Source organism: Carettochelys insculpta, chromosome 28 (assembly GCF_033958435.1).
Source record: "Carettochelys insculpta isolate YL-2023 chromosome 28, ASM3395843v1, whole genome shotgun sequence".
Taxonomy (NCBI): Eukaryota; Metazoa; Chordata; order Testudines; family Carettochelyidae; genus Carettochelys; species Carettochelys insculpta.
In genome coordinates, this window is record NC_134164.1 from 1,216,244 (window position 1) to 1,235,800 (window position 19,557).

General features: G+C 49.3%; 1 protein-coding gene across 2 annotated transcripts in view; it reads left to right on the plus strand.

Moving 5' to 3' along the window:
- Window positions 1-362: 362 nt before the first annotated feature.
- The window catches only part of B4GALNT2 (beta-1,4-N-acetyl-galactosaminyltransferase 2 (SID blood group)), a 110,701-nt gene continuing 91,506 nt past the window's right edge, over window positions 363-19,557 (plus strand). The window contains exons 1-8 of one of the 2 annotated variants that reach the window (XM_074979028.1): window positions 363-451; window positions 6,925-7,098; window positions 11,165-11,302; window positions 12,633-12,739; window positions 13,779-13,816; window positions 14,337-14,517; window positions 16,069-16,155; window positions 17,463-17,650. In XM_074979028.1, coding sequence (XP_074835129.1) covers window positions 363-451; window positions 6,925-7,098; window positions 11,165-11,302; window positions 12,633-12,739; window positions 13,779-13,816; window positions 14,337-14,517; window positions 16,069-16,155; window positions 17,463-17,650 — 1,002 coding nt within the window. Of the gene's footprint in view, window positions 452-6,924; window positions 7,099-11,089; window positions 11,303-12,632; window positions 12,740-13,778; window positions 13,817-14,336; window positions 14,518-16,068; window positions 16,156-17,462; window positions 17,651-19,557 lie in introns of those variants that run through there. The other variant, XM_074979029.1, reaches the window with a different exon arrangement.

Sequence of the window (19,557 nt, forward strand, 5' to 3'; positions counted from 1 at the left end):
GGCCTTGTGCATGCTGCTCAAGCTGATCTGGTTTTAAACCAGCATGAGCAATGTTGGCCTTCACACAGTGTTTATGCGTCTTGCGAGGTCTACCTTGTTTCTCAGGTAGGTCTGCAGCAGTTGGCTTGGTTAACAAGGTGAGACTGCAGATTTAGACTGTCAGGTATGTGGCTGGCATTGTGTGGGCGGGGCTGGATACTGAACACCAGGAGCTAAGAAGGTATTGGGTATTCTTGTACTAGGGGTGTGAACACCTGGGAGGGGTGGACTGCTTTCTTTGCCAGGTAGCTCAGATTAGTGTAACTGGCTGTTTGGGAGCAGCTAATGATTCGTAGGCAGAAGGTGTTTTGGTTAGCACCCGCATGTTCTGGAAATGGATCTCTCCTTTTGCCTGGGCTTGCCCTCTAGGCAAGGCATTGAGCTGCAAGTGGATTCAAAGACCTTACTGCAGGTTTGATTGTGGCTTGGATTCTTGGGTGGGCTTTGGGTTGCATGTTCTTTGTAGTGGAATAATGGAGTGAAAGGGTGTTGTCTTCACCGTCTCCTTTGTGCGCAAACGTTTGATGTCTCGCGGGTGTATCTGTGGGTTGGGGGACGAAGAAGTGCAAAACTAGCTCCACTTTATTAACCTGGGCTTTGGCAGGTGCTGTGGCTGCAATAAAATATAATTATTGAGATTTGACTGTAGGTAAAGGGAGTGACTGACCGTCCTGGACCCGCCATCTTGGAACTGAAACTCGGGGATTCTATTCTTAGCCTCTGGGAGAGGAGGAAACCTCTGGACGGCAGGATAGCTCACCTTGTAAACAAACTCCCGTTCCCACAAAAAAGAGAGTGTCCGTATTGCTTCAGAATAGAGGGTATTAAAAACAGAGAAGAGGAACCCAGTGCAAGGGAACCTGATATCTACTGGGAAGGTGGTAGTAATATATACCTTTAAACATCTCTCTTCCTCGGTGATAGAAAACTATTACCTAATTGTCTATATTTATTGCCTACAAAAAGGACCTGAAAGTAAGGGGTTCTCAAAAAATGCACATAACTTTATGAACGCTCTCGTATCCTAAGGGTAATCTGACCCCTCCCTCCAGTTCAGTTCAGTGGTTTTGTGTTGGAACTTTGTACTTGCAGGTGCTTTTATTCACTTATGCCAAAACCTTGCATGTGGCATTGTAAGACTTTACAAATATGCCAACTAGTCAACACAGTAGCTGAAGATCATGCAATAAGATCATAAGGAATTATTTTAACTAATAAGGGTGTCAAGGCTAACCCGAGAGAGAGATTTTGTTAGTCTTTTGCTTTGGGGCTTAAATACCAACTGTGATAATTCCACAGACATGTAATGCTTTCTTTTCAATCTTCCATATTTCTCCCCTCCTGCCACCAGCCAGAAAGCAACAGGTCTTGGTATGCTACTATAAACTTTCAATACCAGGCATAGTGTTCATAATTATTTAGAGTTTCTAAGACTGAGTTCTAAATATGCTTTAGTTTTGAATGTTTTATCTCTGTTTCTGGAATTTTATGTAATCTTCAAGGTAATCATTTTAAAACGGACAATGAGATAGAACTTTTGTTTTTTAAAACCCTACTATTTTTTTATAATCTCCCTGTACTTTGGCCTTTTTTTTACAAATGTCAGATAGCTGTGTCTTAGGTCACCAAACTGACTTAAAAATGTATGCCTGAGCAAATAATTTTTTTTCCAGAGTTTTTTCTTTAGAGTTTTGTCCTTAACAATATGATTTGACCTTAAGTAAAACAGCATTTAAAAACAAAAGGGGGAAAAGACTTTTACAATGCCTAAAACCAGCAAACGATATTTTTGTTTTTAAATTAATGGGAACTTAAACCCCCGCCCCCCCAAAAAAAGTTTCCTCTAATCGTTCTGTGTGGGGAAACAGAATATTTTTGGTTACGACATGGTGGTTGCTGCGTGAACTGTTTTCTGTTGACTAGGCCTGGCTCAAGGAGAAGTGCCACACTGCAGAATGATGAGGAGCACCACATAAGAAGGCCATTCCTCCCTTTTGAAATCAGACAGTCCTCTTTCTGTGCAATTTGCCTCCCAGCTGGTACTGAGACCACCAGACCTGGGCTTGTCCCGTATCAGCTGAGGAATGCCCTCTGGGAGAACTTGCCATTCCACCTCTGCCTGTGTGAATGGACGGGTGTCATGATCATGAGGGTTAGCCAGCAGCCTGGGAGTAAAAGGGTTAACCTCCTGAGCCGGGTGGGGTTGGCCTATAGGAATGTAGGTAAGAATTGAATTTTGTCTGCTCCCTCTTCTGTTCTCTGTTTCTGCTTCTTCTTCCCAGCCATGAGGGGGAGAGAGACAGAATATTCCCCTCCAAAACCAGGCCCCTCCAATCTTCTGTAAGTGGGGTAAAGTGTAGATAGATCCGTTAGGCTTTGCTGTTTTATGGTTTGGGAAGTGGGATCTGATGTCTGTGCACTTCTTAGAAATGTTCTTTTACTCTCTTTGTAGCTAAGCTCTAAACCCCTGTGTTTTACTTTGCTACTCTTCCATCTAGCCATGAGGCTCGCAACACGAATGTTGTTGTAATAATAAAAGTTCTCTCTTTTTATTAACCTGGTCTTGGTTAATGTTTGTGTCCTGGTTTTTACTTTTGAGGCTGAGATTTCCCAAGTCATCTCTCCCTGGTTTCCTTATTACTCGGGTTGTGGACGCGAATTTTATCCCCAAAATCTAAGGTGTTTAGGATTTTGGAGGAGAAGTTTATACCAAAACCTGGTAGATGAGGTTTTGGAGGTACTTTTGCTGGCTCCCGCTTCTGCATTTATCTTGCTAGAGTGGGGAAGGAGCCATGACAAGGGGTGCAGTGCGTGCTTCAAAATGGCGCCCTTTGTGAGCTTGCACACACCGTGTGTGAGGTCTTGCAGGCATGGGCAGGACCACACCATTCTCACAAGTACTGGAGTGCCCATCCTTTTGGGAACATGTGAATGGTCACCTGAGCAGAGAGTAATTGTGTTAACAGCCGAGCAACCTGCCGTAGTCTATAGACCTGCAAAAACAGCAAGAAGTTCTGTGGCACCTTAGACCAGCAGGTTTTCTGGAGCATAAACTTTCGTGGGCAAAGACCCACTTCGTCAAAAGCCTACAAAATCTTATGCTCCAAAAATCTGTTAGCCTATAAGGTGCCATGGAACTTCTTGTTGCTTTTCAGTGGCTGCAAAGCCCGAGAAACATGGAGGAGCTGCCAATAGCCATGAAAACCCTGAATGTGTAATGGCAGCTGGTATAGGCAACAGCTACACTTGCACTAAATCGACACAACTTCTGTAGTTCACAGGTTCTTATAAAAAACCTCTATGATCAATGATCAGGCTTTGCAGTGGCAAGTGAAAGTGTGAACGCTGCTTTGGCAGCAGGAATGCTCTGTTGGGGACAAAGCTAAAAACCTTCCTTGGGCTGGAAGTACTTTGTTGACAAAAGTGCTGACCAATAGCAGTCACACGCTGGCCTTTAACAGCAGGGCTATGTCGACACCGCTTGGCCACTAAAAGCTGTGATGCTAACAAACTATGACTGTTCTGTGACAGACCAGACAGGGCTGCCTGACACTCTTTAATTCTGCCTAGAACCAGAGGGGTAGCCATGTTAGTGTGTAGCTGCATAAACAACAAGAAGTCCTGTGGCACCTTATAGGCTAACAGATATTTTGGAGCATAAGCTTTCATGGGCAAAGACCTGCTTCATCAGATGTAGTAGGTCTTTGCCCATTAAAGCTCATGCTTCAAAATATGTGGTAGTTTTATAAGGGGCCATAGGACAACTTCTCGTTTTTAATTCTCCTGATGACAATGGAGCTAAACCACATATAGACTCTAATTCTGCCAAGAGTTGCTGCCCCATAGCCTGATTTTATTCACCCTGCGAGTTATGTGAGCCGAGGCTGCTGGGTGCGATAGTGTTAAAGGCAGCTAATGATGACCACAGTGGTTTCTTCACAGCATGTCCATGTATTTGCCAGGCTGTAAGCCTGACTCGGTCCATTGAAGATGGTTTTGAAACCTGTAAAATTAGAGGCTGCAGCTACTGTTTACGTCTACTGAGACTTGCAAGAATTTGAGAAACAATAAGATAATCCAGGCTACCTCCCTGCTTCAGAATCAATGTTTCTTTGTTGAGATGGATCATCAGTAAAGTTGATGGTGTACTGGATACAGTGCAAGACTCCACTGTTTAGGCTTATTTAATCCCAAGTCTTTTAATGGAAAGCCATCAGAGACACCTTCAAGCACTCAGTCTCCTGAAGGAGAAACCAGAGTATTCTAATCAAACAGGAGTTCACCCACTATGTGACCAGAAACAAGATTATTTCAGTGCAGCGGAGAGGCGGGACAGACTCTGCATTCATCTGCTGTGGGAAGCAGGGATGTTCACGAGAACCAGGGTCCAGTATTTCATAAGAAGACATCCAGCTCTGCAACTGACCCCACTCTGGGGGAGTCCGAGTCTACTATAGTAAACGGGCCAGATTACTGTTAATAAATCCAGGCCCACATTCAGTTTTTTTATTTTGTTTTCGTACTGTAGCGGTTTGTTCCCATGACTCTTTGTTTCCAGTTAAATCTTTATTCTTAAATAAAATTACTTTTGTTGTAAGTGCTCCATGCTTTACAGGAGTGGTGACTTAAGGGCAAATGAGTAGTTTGGGAAACACTGCTTCCTTGGAAGCAGAGGATCTGGGATTTCTCTGAATAGCCCATGCCAGATTGTGGGTATCCCTGGGGAACTAATCAAAGCACTGGTGGGCAACCCCGGCCCCACCAGGTCCTATGAGTGGCCTGTAAGACACTTTGTTTTCTGCTGCCCAAAGGCAGGGTTGCCAGATTTTGCTGGTTTTCTTTCTGCATAATATTTTTCCTACTGGTATTCCTAAAGTGACACGCACATGGTGTGAGGTGCATGTGGATTGGACACACCATTGACTGTGAGCGCTGTGTGCTCCATCTGTTCCCAATCACAGCACTGCCACAGTTCGGTCAGCACATCGTGCAGATTCTAGGTACACAAGAACAGTTAGCAAAACTGCGCTGTCCCAGGAGACCGTCTTGGCTATGACAATCTTTCAGCCCATTGAGATGAGGGAGTGTCACTTATGTGGCACACTCACTAGCCCAAGTTGCCAGTTGTAGCTTCACAGGGACTCGGGGACCAGGGTACACCTTTTGTTAACCTACAGGGTGAGACTGGGGCAGCATCACTCGGGAGAGTGTTTGAGTAGGTGAAAAGGTGGTGGTGGTGGTAGGGAGCTGCAGCCACCATCTTCCATTGTTGCTTGGACCCTTGTGAAAGAGGAGAAGTGGTGTATCAGCTCTGCACACCAAACACAGCAGTAAGGAGGGATGCGTGCCCCAGTTGCTTTGCAGCATTCTAAAGTGGGTGTGTGGACAGAGCCATAAAAACTAAATCCTTTTAAAAACAATTATATATATAAAACTGCAAGTTGATATTGGCAGTGACTACAGATCTGAAGTGTGGCTGGCTACCAGTGAGTGTTATGTTCAGTGTTCATTCATGACATTTTTAATATGAAAACAGCAAGACGCTTTCCAGACAGAACAATGTGAAGACTGAGTATGTGTCAGTGCTCCTGCACGAAATACATTATAAAGGTCTTGTAATTTACGCAAAACTAGAAGACTTACGTAGCATTGCTTGGGTCCGTTAAGACTGGGGGCATAAAGGGCTCAGGAGTCAGGGTTGGGGCATGGAGGAAGACTCGGGAAGGAGGGGGGCTGCCCAGCAGCTGCCCATTCCCTGGGGCTGGTGTGCTTTTTGCCCTGTTGTCATTCATGAGTATAGCTGTCCCTGCTATCATGCATTCCCTTTGTTTCTCATCAAATGGAAAGGATGCCCTTTCACATTCATCCCATCAGCCTAGCAAAACCAAACCCTGCCCTTCCTTTAAGTTATGATAAGAGGAAGCTGAACACCAAATTTGGTGATCCTAGCTCTTACCCTTTTGGAGGTGTTCTTGAACAAATGGACAGAGACATGAACTCTCTAATATAGCCTGGATTGCATTGAATTGCCTAGGTTTATAGCACTTGGTAAGGCTGCACCTTTAAGAGAAATCCAAACGTATTTAGTCTGAATATCTGGGTTTGTAATACTCAGGGAAGGAGAGTGGTGTGTGTTTGGGGTCCTTTACATATATTTACAGCATCTCAATAATGTATTTAACCTAGATTTACTGACAGGCACTCTCAACTTTTCCTCCATCTTAATGTAAGTTTTGGGGAATAAAAGTTGTGAATGGCAGAAATATTAACTGTGGTGTCTAGAAGAGGTGGCCAGGAAGTTCCTGCTCTGAGTGCAGCCCTTTCCCCTGTGCCAGAGACCCCCGCGGGTTAGCAGACTTATTGGTATGGATTCTTGGAGAGGCATGTGGTGGGTGGGGAAATGAAAATAGCAACAGTGATGCACCAGGGAAACTAACAAGATCTTTCTTAGTATCAGTTCTTATTCAATCATTACAATGATCCAGTATGTAAATTCTTAACTAGTCCTGTTCTGAAGGACAGGGACTAGCTGGTTTAATAGCACCCTCCTCCCCCTACCCCCCAACACACACACAAAAAGAAAGTTCAGAGGGAAAAGCACAATAAAATACAAGCGTTTTTATTTCAAGCCCATAACTTTCTGTCTGAGGCAACTGTCCTATAATTACTATAAGTAACCTGGGCAATCAGTCTGTTCTAAATGTAGCCAAGGCAAGTGGCTTTTTTTGTTTGTTTGTGTTTTGTGATAGAAAACTGTTCTGAAGGGGAAGATGTTTTGATTGGGTGGGAGGAAAACTCCAAGTTGTCGTTCCATTTTCAATTCTAAAAGTTTCTCACTTTTGCCTCATCATTCACTGCAATCTTCCTTTTATCTGTTTAATGCAGTTTGAGATACTTTAGTATCCTAGTCTTGTGTATAATCATTACATTTTGGAGCACCATGTACTTGAGGAGGCCAGTGGGAAATCAAATCAAACGAAAGATGTCAGAGGCTCGGGCTAACATGAAACTTCTTCCAGAAGAAAATTACAAGTCCTTGTTTACTTACAATGGAATCTGGTAAGTTCCGTTGCTGATGATAATTGCGTCAATTGCTGTGTGTAGTTCGCTAAATATGTGCAAAAACTGCCAAAGGAAGAGGTTTGCAAATATTAAATTTTGCTCTGGCTGTTCATGGCCCTGTTGCCGGAATTTTAGTTTCAGGTTTGCAATGTATGATTTTGCTCTAGTTGCCTATTTTATCGCAACCAGGGATAAAAATTCATAGGATCTGTGAGTAGAGTGACCATGTTCCTCTATGCTGAATACGGGACACCTGGTACAGTTACTTGTATTGAAGCAAGTTTAAAGGCGATCACTCAGAACAATGCCATACAAACATTCCAGATGAACATCAAGTTGACCAAGCCCTTGCCAAAAAGAATTACTGCATAGCTGGAGTCTCTTTATTGACCTTTTAGGGTTAAGGTGTTCACAGGGAGAGAACACCCCCACCCCCCACCCACCCTCTCTCACGTGGGGGTGACTGACTGACCTAACCCAACCCTCTCTGCCTAGCGCTCTCCACCCTCCATGCCTGACTGGGCCGCCAGGACCAACCTGCATCTCCTGGTGCTTGGTGCATCATCTTCTCAAGGCAACATGTGGGAGGTGTGCAGGGTCACAGGCCCCCTCCCCAGATTTCTTCTGGGGTTTACAGCAGAATGGGGCAAGCAACAGCCTTTTGGCGCTGTGCAGGAGGAAAGGGATGGAGCAGCTTCAAGATGAAGGTGGGGGTAGAGGTATAGGCAACACATGAAGGGTGTATAGGCCCCCCCATCATCCCCCACTCACCATGAGTGCCATGTGGCTTCTGCCGAGTACGAGGGCAGCCCCTCCCCCATTACCCTGCAGTGGCGCGGTCCAACAGCACTACTCCTAGGCTGCGCCACTCCGGGGGTGAGGTGGGGGACTGGCTGGCTATCAGCGTGGCGCTTCTATGGGAAGAGATGGACGGGGCAGAGCAGGGACAGTGTCTCCCAGATTCACAGCTGTGAAGACTGCAGCGCAGACCACGAAATCTGGTCTCCAGCTGCCCAGGTCCAAAGACAGTGTGGAAAGTGGCGGTTACTGGCCAGGCAGCAGCTGGTTCTGGCTGAATTGCTGAAGATGAGCGTTACTTGCTGGACTTTTATTTCATCAGCAGTTTGTAAACAGATCTGCCCCTGCCTGACTTAACCAGGCGATCTGCCCATCGGGGCAGTGTGGTTCAACAGACCCATCTCTTCTGTTTTCAAATCTTGCGCTGGCTGGGCGGGTGCAGATACATCCCATTCCTAGGATGGTTGGGAGCAGCCACCCTGGGCCCTGTACTTTGGGGGATTACTTGGGGGCCTGGCATGGGGTGGCAGCAGGGCTCACTCCCCCCTAACCGCATCGGTGGGAGCAGGTGTGACCAGGCAGCCTGCTCCACTTTGCCTCACTCCGCCCCCCTCTCCCAACCTGCTGCATTTGGCTTTACCGCAGCAGTGGGGAGGGAGAGGCAGCAGGGCAGAGTGGAGCAAGTTGCTGGGCTGCTCCAGCCCCAGGAGGTGGGGGCTGAACCCAAGCTGGGGGGCTGCTCCCGCAGCAGGCCCCCTGATAATTCCTGGGCTGCAATGTTCAGGGGAGGGGGCTTAGGCATGGGGGCAGGGCTTGGGGAAAGGAAATGTAGCAAAGGGGTAGGGTCTGCAGTGGGGGTGGGTTGCCCCAGGTCCTGTGCTCCCCCAGGAATGGTCCTGGGTGGGTGAGTCACTTCCCCACTCTGAGCCTTTGTTTTCCTCCCAAACTGAGTTTTCCAGGACTCTGCGTTGTAAGCTGATCCCAAAAGGACTTTGTCTCACTGTGTGTCTGGGCAGCACCTAACCCAGTGGGGCTCCTGTTGAGACCCAGAAGGACAGTGAGGGGCGTGTTTTGCTGGAACACCTTCACTGGTGAGATCAATGAGTGTTAGTGCCAGGCCCATCTGGGCTCAGGGGAAGGCCAGCAAGGAGGTTGTTATGGGCCCCCTGGCCTGGCTCTGGTCGGCACTGCCGTGGTGATGAGAGAATTCCAATGCCGGCAGCTCCTCCCACGTGGCTGTACGGCCTCGAGCCCCGGCCTCCAGTGGGGTTGTACGGACCCCAGATGAGACATAGCTGTGTGGAAGGGCTCGGAGGGAGGCTACAACTGGAGCAGGGCTGCCTGGTGGCCCCACATTCTGCTCCTTTTGCAGCTTTGTTCCCTGGGTAGGGACCCCTACACCCACAAATAACATGGGGAGGGCACAGGGCTAGGGGCAGGGAGGGGAGGTGCTGGCAGGGGAGGTCACCTGCCCCTGTGTTAGCTCGTTTCACCCACCATGTATGTCCTCCTCTTCTGGCTCAGTAAAAGGAGATTTTCTCACCCACCTACTCTCTTGCCAATACCCTGTGTAATAACCACAGACGTCTGGCTTGGGCCAGGAGCTTCCTAATAGCTGGGGAGCCGCTGGCTCCTGAACCACGGCCCTGCCCTGGATCATCTCCAAACCCCATGAAGTCTTTCCCTTGCCAGGCTGGTTGCAAATGACGGTACTTGACTGAAGAGCAGGTGGCTTTCTGCCAGAAATCTGCTACTGGACCTCACAGGGATGGCTTGGCTGTCAGTTATGCTGACCACTAGGTATAAAGTACCAGCACTTAACACCCCTGTTGTTGAACACCTTTCTTCTTTGCAGAGGTGCAGTAGCTGTGTTGACCTCAGGGTATTAGGGAGACAAGGTGTCGTACCTGTTACTGGACCAACTTCTGCTGGTGAAAGAGCTTCTTCTGGTGGAAATTATTGCCCCTCCCCCCCCGGCCCCCGTTTCTCTAAGTTCCTGAATCTCAATGGGTTCCACACCCACGAGTGATTCAGGTGCGGTAGGACGCAGTGGTTGCAGTGGGGTGGGATAGGAAGGAATGTGGTACAGTAGGGTGGTGGTGGGAGAGTAGAGCAGGAGGCAGGTTATGTTACATCTTGGAGAGGTATGGCAGAGGAGAAGTAGGCTGTTGTGTTAGCTGCTAGAGGCATTTATTGCTGCTCAACTCTAACCAGCAGTGCTGGTCTTGTGACGCCTCAGTGTGCACTTGGAGAGCTGCCTAAGGGATATGAAGTCTGCCCACAGAGGGACCTACAAATAACTGATCTGGTCCCAGCAAGAGGGAGTCAGTCAGCAGCTCCTCCGTGCAAAGCCAAGCATGTCTCTCCCCTATCGTCTCTGTTCATCTCCAGCAATGGGAAGAAGACAGCTGGGCGACTTGCAGGGGCTTTGCTGCTAGCAATTTCCTGGCATTTATTGGTCCTCTACACCTGTTCTTGCAGAGAGACAATGAAGTGGGGCATATTCCAACTGCACCCAGTCTGTCCGGCTTTCTTGGGGCTCCCTCAGCCACATGCCCATATGTCTGATTGTATCTCTGTAACTACCCAAACAGCAAAGCAGGGAGTTGTAATTACCTGACGCAGCTCCTGGACATCCAGGGTAGCTCCAAACTCACTTTTCCTTTCGTCCTGTCCCTCTCCCTTCTGCATCCTGGCTAGGTGGGCAGGGCCAGCTCTTCTGGCTGCTGAGAAGACAGTCCCTGCCTGTCATTGAGAGAGCGTCTCCTCTGCCAGGAGGAGGAGGCAAGTCATGAGAGAGATTAGGCAACCTTTCTGAGCCAGTGGCAGGTCTAGGAATCGCCTGACTCCCAGCCCAGTATCTCAGCCACAGGGCTCTCCTTTCCAAACTGGGAAGGAGTGGTGAGGTGTAACCATTGGTTTTCTCACCCAAAAGTTGGCTCTGGTATTAGTGCTGTCATGTGTGACATTCCCCTGCAAAAGCCCTGTTTGCTTCTAAGTGCCAGCTCCATCACAATGCTCCCATGCAGGGTTGAACATCCTTCAGTGCTGGGACTCTCCATCTGAGAGCAGAACTTAGCCAGTGTGGTACCCATGAAATGTGAGTTTCCTGTCCATGGTTGGTGGGTTAAGCCCAAATCACTATGCAAACACCCAACCCACCAAGATTGGTGATGCGCGTGTTGTTTTACCAAAGGTCACCAAACAGCGGACTCTGAGTGTGCATGTGCAAAGCTGCGCCTTCTGATTTTTCTTTTCTTTTCAGGCTAGCTCCAAGGAATCAGTGCACGTGCATCAAAGCCGGCCACGTGGAAGTCTACCAGATGGAAGATTACATAGATAAGAAGGACATTGCCTCCCTCACGGAGAGGAGAGAAAAGGAGTTTGAGCACTATTGGAAAAGGTAAACTGGCTTTTTCTCTGCACAGTTGTTCACTCCTGTTCACCTGACCTCCCCTGCAGTCACACTCTGGATGCACTATTAGTCCATTTCCCTACCAGCAAAGATTGTTGCCTACAGTGCATCTGCTAGTATCCCGCCCAGTCTGGTTCTAATGGGCTACTGCCCCCTATGATTACCCTGAAAATCCCTGGACTCTGGCTGTGCCAGTCTAACATGGTGGGGGGAAAGGGATTCCAGAGTTCTGCTAAGGAGCCCTGGGGCTGTTGGGGGAGAGGAGGAAGTGCCCCCCGCATCTGGACTCCTACAATGGTGAATGGGGATTGATGCAGTCTGTTCAGCAACCAGCACCCAAATCACAGAGATTTGATTTGTAGATCCAAAGCCAACACTTTGCTTCCAGGAGCAATCCAAGCTGGAAGCTGGAGTAGGTTTTGGAGATCTGCAGTAACATCTTCCATCCCTAGCTGGGGTCTCTAACTAAGCAGGCAGTCACATTCTGTTGCTGTTTCTAAGTGGCCTTTTTGGGTTGCCTTTCATGGAGTGCATGGCAGCCATCCCCTCTGGAGCACTCTTTACCTTAGTAGGGCTGCCTTACTGAAGGCTTCAATACTCACCTTCCACAGAGAGGGGTTCTGTGGTCCCAGACCATTTTCCCTTTAAGTCCCAAGGTTCCTCTTGGAGGCAGCCAGCTAGCAAGCTCAGGTGGAGTGTGGTGCAATGAAAGGAGCAACCTTCTCTGTGCTATGGGTCAGGCTTTCCCAAACAATTCTGCTCCCACTGAGGCACTGTAGCACATGACAGATTTTCAGAAATGCTCAGCACCCAACTTGCATTCTCCACATATCATGAAAATCTGGTTGCTTCATTTGGTGCCCCAGTGGGAGATGGTTTCTTTTGAAATTCCAGCTACAGGCAGACAAACGGGGTGTTGGTTGAAAGAAGCAACAGTAAAACAGAATTTGAATGAGAATGGCCATTCTAGGACAGACCAAATGTCCATCTAGCTCAATATCCTGTCTCCTACCAGTGGCTAACACCAGGCGGCCCAGAGGGAATGAACAGAACAGGGAATCATCGAGTGATCCCTCCCCTGTTGCCCGTTCCCACCTTCTGACAAACAGAGGCTAGAGACGCCCTCCTTGCCCATTGTGGCTAAGTGCCATTGATGGACCTGTTCTCCATGCATGTATCTAGTTCTTTTTTGAGACCCGTTACAACCTCGGCCTTCACAACCTCCTCTGGCAAAGAGCTCCACAGGTCGATTGTAACACAATTTTCACAACTCCTTGTCCTTCCGATGCTGACCCTGGTCTACATGCATTTGTTCCAGATACCCCATGATGACTCAAGATCTAGTAATAGCCAAACCAAACTTGCCATTAAGTTACCCTATTCAAGGAGTGGAGGTGATGCCATTACACACAATTTTGATTCCAGGTATATTTGTTCTGTGCCTTTTCATAGCCTACTCAGGGGCCTAATTTCCATTGGAATCTAGGATTTTGTCTCTTGTATGTACATTCTGTATGAAATAGAGGGCCTCTGTTCTTCACTGCACCTTCACTGGCTTACTCTGAAGACTTAGCACTTTGTAGAAGCCTGCTGAATGCAAAATCCGTTCCCTGACATCTGGAGATCTGATTTCCTCCCACCGACATGCACAAAATGTCTGGGAAGGGTCATTAGAAGAATAACCATGGGATATTTTGTTTAAAAAATGCTTTGTAGTGCTTTTAAATTATGAAAGGGGCTGAATGAGTGAAGAACCCATTTGCATTTGTGGTAAACCCCGGTGGTAGACCCTTACCTGGAAGCTTGCGGTTGCCTCTTGTTCTCAGAGGGACCCTGGGCCAGAGTCCAGGGTAGAGGGTGGGTCTGGACTTCTCCCGAGGGATCACTTTACTGGAGCAGGCACGGGCCTGCAAGGGGACTGGTCTTATTCTCCCTGTACTGGTCCTGCCTATGATGAGGATGGCTCGCAAAGTGGAGACCCCTACCTTTGGAAGGGCCTGGGCAAAAGGGGGGCCTCCGTGAGTCTCTGAGGCAGCGCAGATCCGCCAGGAAGTGCAGGGACCCACAGAGGCTGACAAGGTACTTCGTCACATTGGTGCCAGGGGTGGGATGGACCAGTTCAAAAAGTTGAGCCCTCGGTGGCTTCCCTTCATGATATTCCCAGGCATGGTACTTCTGGGCCCGGACTGCTGGAGTTGCGCCCAGTCAGGCCAGAATCTCTTCCCTGAGCCTAGGATAGGTATTGGCGTATTCTGCTGGCAAGTCGTAATACGCCCTCTGTATTACGGGCAGGGTGGGGCAGGGAAATATGCATAGAAAAGAACTGATGCTCTAGTTGTACCAACTCTGTGATCCCAGTCCGAGGGAGCTGACTGAAGTCTTGTTAGGGAACAATAATCACTTGAGTCTAAAGCCAATGGGTTGACTCATTGTCCCTACTGTATCTTTTCCTTTGTTCTTCAAGGGCTTCGTTTGCATGGAGCAACTGAAGAAACATACAAGGTATGTTTTCTGACGATATCAGGAAATTTGTTGTCTAGGGCTACCTTGGCATGTGTGCTTGTGATCTCTCTGGATGGAAGGTGCCTTCATTTTGTTTTTCATGCGATTTGCCTCTTATTTCCAGGGCAGGCTTGATTTCCCAGCCTGGTAGCTATAGATAGTAGCATTTAGAGTAGTGAGGGAGAATATCGGCTAGTGAGCAGTGCACCACCACCTCCATGGGCCGCAAGACCGTCATAAGCAAGGTGGTCCGCCAGGACAAGGTAGTTTTGCTGACTACCCTGACGCCCCTAGAGCTTGCAGGATGTGCTGACTAAACCGTAGCAGCACTTTGATCAATTCGATTGACTGAAACGTGGTGAGCATGGGGACGGGGATCAGACCACCCTTCTTTCCCTTTTAAATAAGACCAGTCTGAAAGCAACAGCCATGTGATCAGGGTGGGAGGCGAGGGAAGTCTTGTAATTTTTGCTACTATGCCTATGATTTCCACCCGTCTGCCCCATGGCACTTCACACAGGTGGTCTTGCAAGCATCCCTGGGAACCCTCAATACACTGGCTGATGTGTCCCAGGAAGTTGTGAGTGGACGGGGCACCAAAGAACTGACCATCTCAACCTCTGATCTAGAGCTGCTGAACTTCATCCTGGAGCATGTCACGTACACCAGTGTGGCCTACCAGCTCAGTGCAGTAGATCTGTGTGAGCATCAACCAGGCAATTTCTTCCACCCCTCCTTGGCACTTGCCCTCCTTTCTGCTGGGGTCACTAGGTCATGTGTGAGAACCTGGCTAATTTTAGGTCCCACCAGGTGTCCTTCCAAAAGGCGCATTCAATAGCAGACTGAGCAGAGGGGGCTCTAAAGCAGAATCAGATGCCAGGGACTGCAGTGTTGCTGAAACACTGAACAGTTGGGGGGAAGAGGGTGCTGAAAGCCAGCAGTCCCCAAACTTTTCACCTCGCACTCCCCTTTCTCCCCAGATCTGTGCCAGGATGTGGCTCGGGGGGAGGGCAGGAGGATGCAGGCAGAAGTAAGGCGGGGGCTGAGGCTGGGACCACAACTGCAGGTGGGAGCCAGGCTCACCAATGGGTGGCTAAAGGGGGCAGTGGCACAGGGGCCACAGCATTTCAAAGGCGGGCTGGAGCTCTGGCTATCACCACCACTACTTTGGCATCAGTAGCCACAGTCCTGGGCCCCTTTAAAGTGCCATGACAGAGCTGCTCCATGCAGCTGTGCGGGATACTAGGCCAGCACTGTGATTGGCGCAGCACTAAGGGCTGACTGCTCTAGGCCCTGCCCCTTCTGCCCTTGGCCATGGGCGCAGAGCTAGGCTCCCTGGGGCCTGTGGTGGCTCTTTGCCCCACTGGTGAGAGCAGAGCCCTGCATGTGGGTCCTGCAGCCAGCACCCCGCATGCAAGGCTGGCAGGAGCAGAGTCCCATGTGCAGGGCCAGGAGCAAAGCACTGGGAGCAGATCCTGCAGCTAGGGTCCCAGGTGTGGAGCTCGTGGCAGCTGGGACCATGGGTCCGGAACCCTGTTTAAAACCTGGAGTTGCTGCATTGCACCCCACACCCTAATTCCCATGCATCTGGGGTGCTGCTAGCCTCCTTAGCTGTCTCTTCCAAAGCCCCCAGGCATTTTGGCAGAGATTGGTGAGGTCAGTCACCATCAGAGCAGCCGACAGAACTGCTGAGCCTCTGGCAAGGTGGTCGAGGAGGTGCAACTCTGTGCTCCCAGAAGGCATGTGGCCTAAGGTGGAAAGGGCAGGGCTTGGGGTTAGCCTCCCCCACAGCCAGCCCTTCAGTGCCCCCCAGGGCTCTGGCAACAATTTAAAGGGCCTGGGGCTCTGGCCACCACTGTCACCAAATCACCAGGTCTCGGTGAAGTTGCTCCCTTTGGCTTCCCATTAGCTGGCCTGGTCACCATCCACAGGAAACCGAGGTCTTTGAATCAGAGTGTCAGTCTTTGGCTTCAAATTACACATGAGGTAAAGCCAGTCTGCCTGGCGGGCTTCAACTCAGTGGAAGAAGAGTTTTCAAAGAGCTCCTTATATGCTTCCCCCATGTCCACTTTGAAGGTCCCTGAACAGTATAATTCTGGGGAGCTGAGGGACACTTAGCCAGCCAAAATCATTGCCGAGGAAGATATGGCTTTCCAGTCAAAGTTCTTCTTGGAGGTCACCAAGATCTCTCGAATGCTAGAAGATTTCTGAGTGATGCACCTTTCCTGTTCTGCTTTTTCTTGCTCTCCAAGTGAGTTTCAAGAGCAGACGTCATGTTGCACGGTTTCCTGTGACTATCCGACAGTCCAGCCTTCCCAAGTTGTTTGATCCTGGAGCCGGTAAGTCTTCTAAAGTACATCCGTGTAGGAAACCCCTTTTGCCCTTTGAAGGAGGTATCGGAGACTCACTCCAGCAAGATAGTGGTGGCTGATGTTAGATCCTTACTCCAGCCTTTACTGTGGTACAAGTTAGTTACTTGTTTAGGCCTGACACTGGTCTTGAGTGTTTCTGGTCTCCTGATGCCTCTCCATATATATATATAAACGACAAGGGCAGAACACCTCACCATCATAATTAGTGGGGCAAGGTAGGTTCTCCCAAGGCTCTGTCCACCCTGAAACCCTGAATGAACTGACCTTTTTTAACATGCTAATTCCACACAAACCTTTGACTGGCTCCGACAGCACTTGGTGCAGCACCTTCCATCTGGGGGTCTTGAGGCACTCACGAACACAAGCTAAATAGTAGGGATGTGCATCATCCCAGGTCCATTTCACAGAGAGGGGAACCTGCGGACAAAGAGGGTGACTAGGTTTGTTTAGTCTCAAAACAAAGACCGAGGGGGCATGGGAGCAGCTTTCATGTGTCTAAAAGGTCATCACAAGGAGGAGGGAGAAAAATTATTCTCCTGAACCCCGGATGGTAGGACAAGGTGCAATGAGCTAAAACTGCAGCACAGGAGGGTTAGGCTGGACGTTAGGAAAACTTTGTGTCAGGGTGGTTAAGCACAGGGATAAATTGCCTGGGGAGGTTGTGGAATCTTTATCGCTGGAGATTTCTAAGAGCAGCTCGGAGAGACGCCTGTCAGGGATGGTCTAGAAATGTTCCTTTGTGCTGCCAGGTGTGCAGGGGACCTGGACTGGATGATTTCTCAAGGATCCCTCCGCTTCTGCTCTTCTGTGGCATGTTCTGAGTCCCATGGTTGGTGACCTAGCATGGGTGCTCTTGCCAGGCCTGCTGATGCAGACGAGCAAGGGGGCAACCGTGTCAGGGCCCAGCATTTCAAAGGGGCCCAGACCCCAGCTGTAATAGCAGTGATGACAGCTGCGAGTTCCGAGCCTCTTTGAAACACCTAGGGAGCCTTGCTGGGCTGGGCCCCGGTGCTGTGCTCCAGGCAGTGCGAAGTGCTGGCTGCACTTGCCTTCGCCCCTTCTGTCCCCCCTGGGTCTGGTGGCCCTCAACCTGCTGGGTCTTGCCCGTGGTCTGTGGCGGAGCTAGGAGGAGAGCCCAGCCATTATGCATTGTAGGTCGCTCTCATAGCCACGTGCCTACCTTTGCAGGGAAGCATGTTAGACATGAGGCCTAAAAGCGAAGAACGGTTGTGAAATGCTGCAATTCTTTGTCATGTCTCCTTTTATGGCTGCAGATAGGAAGATCAGCTCCCTGGTGACTATCGCAACCAAGACTTTCTTGCGCTATCACAAACTTCGGATCCTCATCAAGAGCATCCGGCAGTTCTACCCTGACATAAAGATCATTGTCGCCGATGACAGCGAAGTCCCCGAGAAGATCGACGAGGAGAACGTTGAGCATTACATCATGCCTTTTGGAAAGGTCTGGCACTCACCCAGGACTACGCAGACAGGGCCCCGTGTAACTGCTGAAAGGCAGATTTGAACTGGGACCTTAGTGCGGGAGTCTTTACACTTAGAGCTAAAAGCCTGCTGACTCTTGGCTGAGGCTATAGAGGAATCACTTTTTATTTGTGGCCCAAGTGCCACTACATGGGACAGTGAACCACCCCGCTAAGTGTGTGGGTTACACCTGCGTCTGTCAGTGAAATGCAGCCTTGTTCAGTGGTGAGAGGCCACATCCTAAATACTGCACATTATTGGATGAGATAATTTTTAAAGTTCAGGTGATTTAGGAGCACAAATCACATTGACTTCCCCTCACCTGGGACCTGTACATGCTACCATAATCCAAATGCCAATCAGGGATGGTATTTTTCCAAGAGTGCCTGAGAGTTTTAGGAGCAAGAATCCTCATGAAAGTCAATGGATTTTGTACTCCTAAACCACTTAGGCATTCTTGAAATTACCATCTCTTATTAGTGTTTGGATTGTGGTAGCACAGGCAGCCTCCAAATGAGATCAGGGCCCTGTTGTGCTGGGAGATCTACGGACACATGGTGAGAGCCAGTCCTTGCCTCAAAGAGCTCGCAGCTTTGGTAGAAGAGCCAGACCAAAGGTGGGTGGGGAAATGGAAGTACAGAGAAAGGAAGCGACTTGGCCAAGATGACCCAGCAGGGCCAGCAGTAGAACCCGTGTCTTCTGAGGTCCGGTCCCAGGCTTGTGGCCCATCCCACTGGACTGTCTCCATGCCAGCTCCGAAGGGCTCTTATGACTCGTGCCCAGTTCCAGCAGTGGCAGCTGGGAGCTCCTGGCCCCTCACTGGGCTGAGCCTCCCAGCGCCATGCATTTTCACTCCTCCCTGCCCCAAAAAGAAAAAAAAAAAAAGAATCTTTCACCTGTCAGCCACTGGTTCAAATTTGTATCCAATTATTAGGCAGTGGCTTTGCGCCAAGGCTGTTAGTTTATGATAGCTGGGACAAAGGGGACTGAATTCTCAAAGTCAACAGAGGGACTTCATCATTGGTGCCACAGCAACTTAATTTAAGCCCTGCCCTACTGTTACATGAGATGAGTTGATGGTCGTAATCCAATTTCTAATGGTTATCAACTTGTTAACTTTCTTGGACTTTTGGCCTGATCTTGAGCATTGACTGGCCCAAGTGGAACGATGGGCCATTTTGTGACTGGGGCATCTTATTGTGTAACTATTCACGCTTTGTAAAAATAGCTACACTGGCTCACTGGTCCCAGTCTGTCCTCCACACCCCACTAGCTGGCAGCATTGGACAGAGCAGGCCTCCATATTGCTCAAAAGTGAGTTCCTTTATTCTCATTACCGTGTCAGAGGCAGTCCCGCTAGGACCTTGGCCAGCAGGGCGCTTGCTGCCACATGGGGTTAGGAGGAAAGGAGACATAGAGGGAACCTTGATGCTCCATCAGGAGCGCAAAGAGCCCTGGGGAGTTAGACAAAGATTTTATGGATAGTGACTGAAGTTTCCTGTAGAAAAATCACTTGATCTGATGACTTAAAGATTCTACAATTGTAAAAATGGAGGGTTGGAAGGGACCTTGAGGTCGTCTGCTCCAACCCCTTGCACTGAGGCAAGTTTAAATGTACCTACACCATCCCTGCCAGAGGTTTGTTTAACCTGTTCTGAAAAACCTCCACAGATGGGGATTCCACCACAGCCTCCTTAGGAAAATCTCTTCCCGCTCTGAACTACCCTTGTACACTGGTTCTAGTACCCGCCCGGCCCTTGAACCCAGGGGTGACTGGTGAGGGGGTTCCTAGGGGTGGCAGCAGCCACATGCCTCTGCTCCACCCCACCTGCCACTTCTGGTAAGTGTGGGGACAGGGTGCCTCCCTAGAACAGTGCAGGGTAGGAA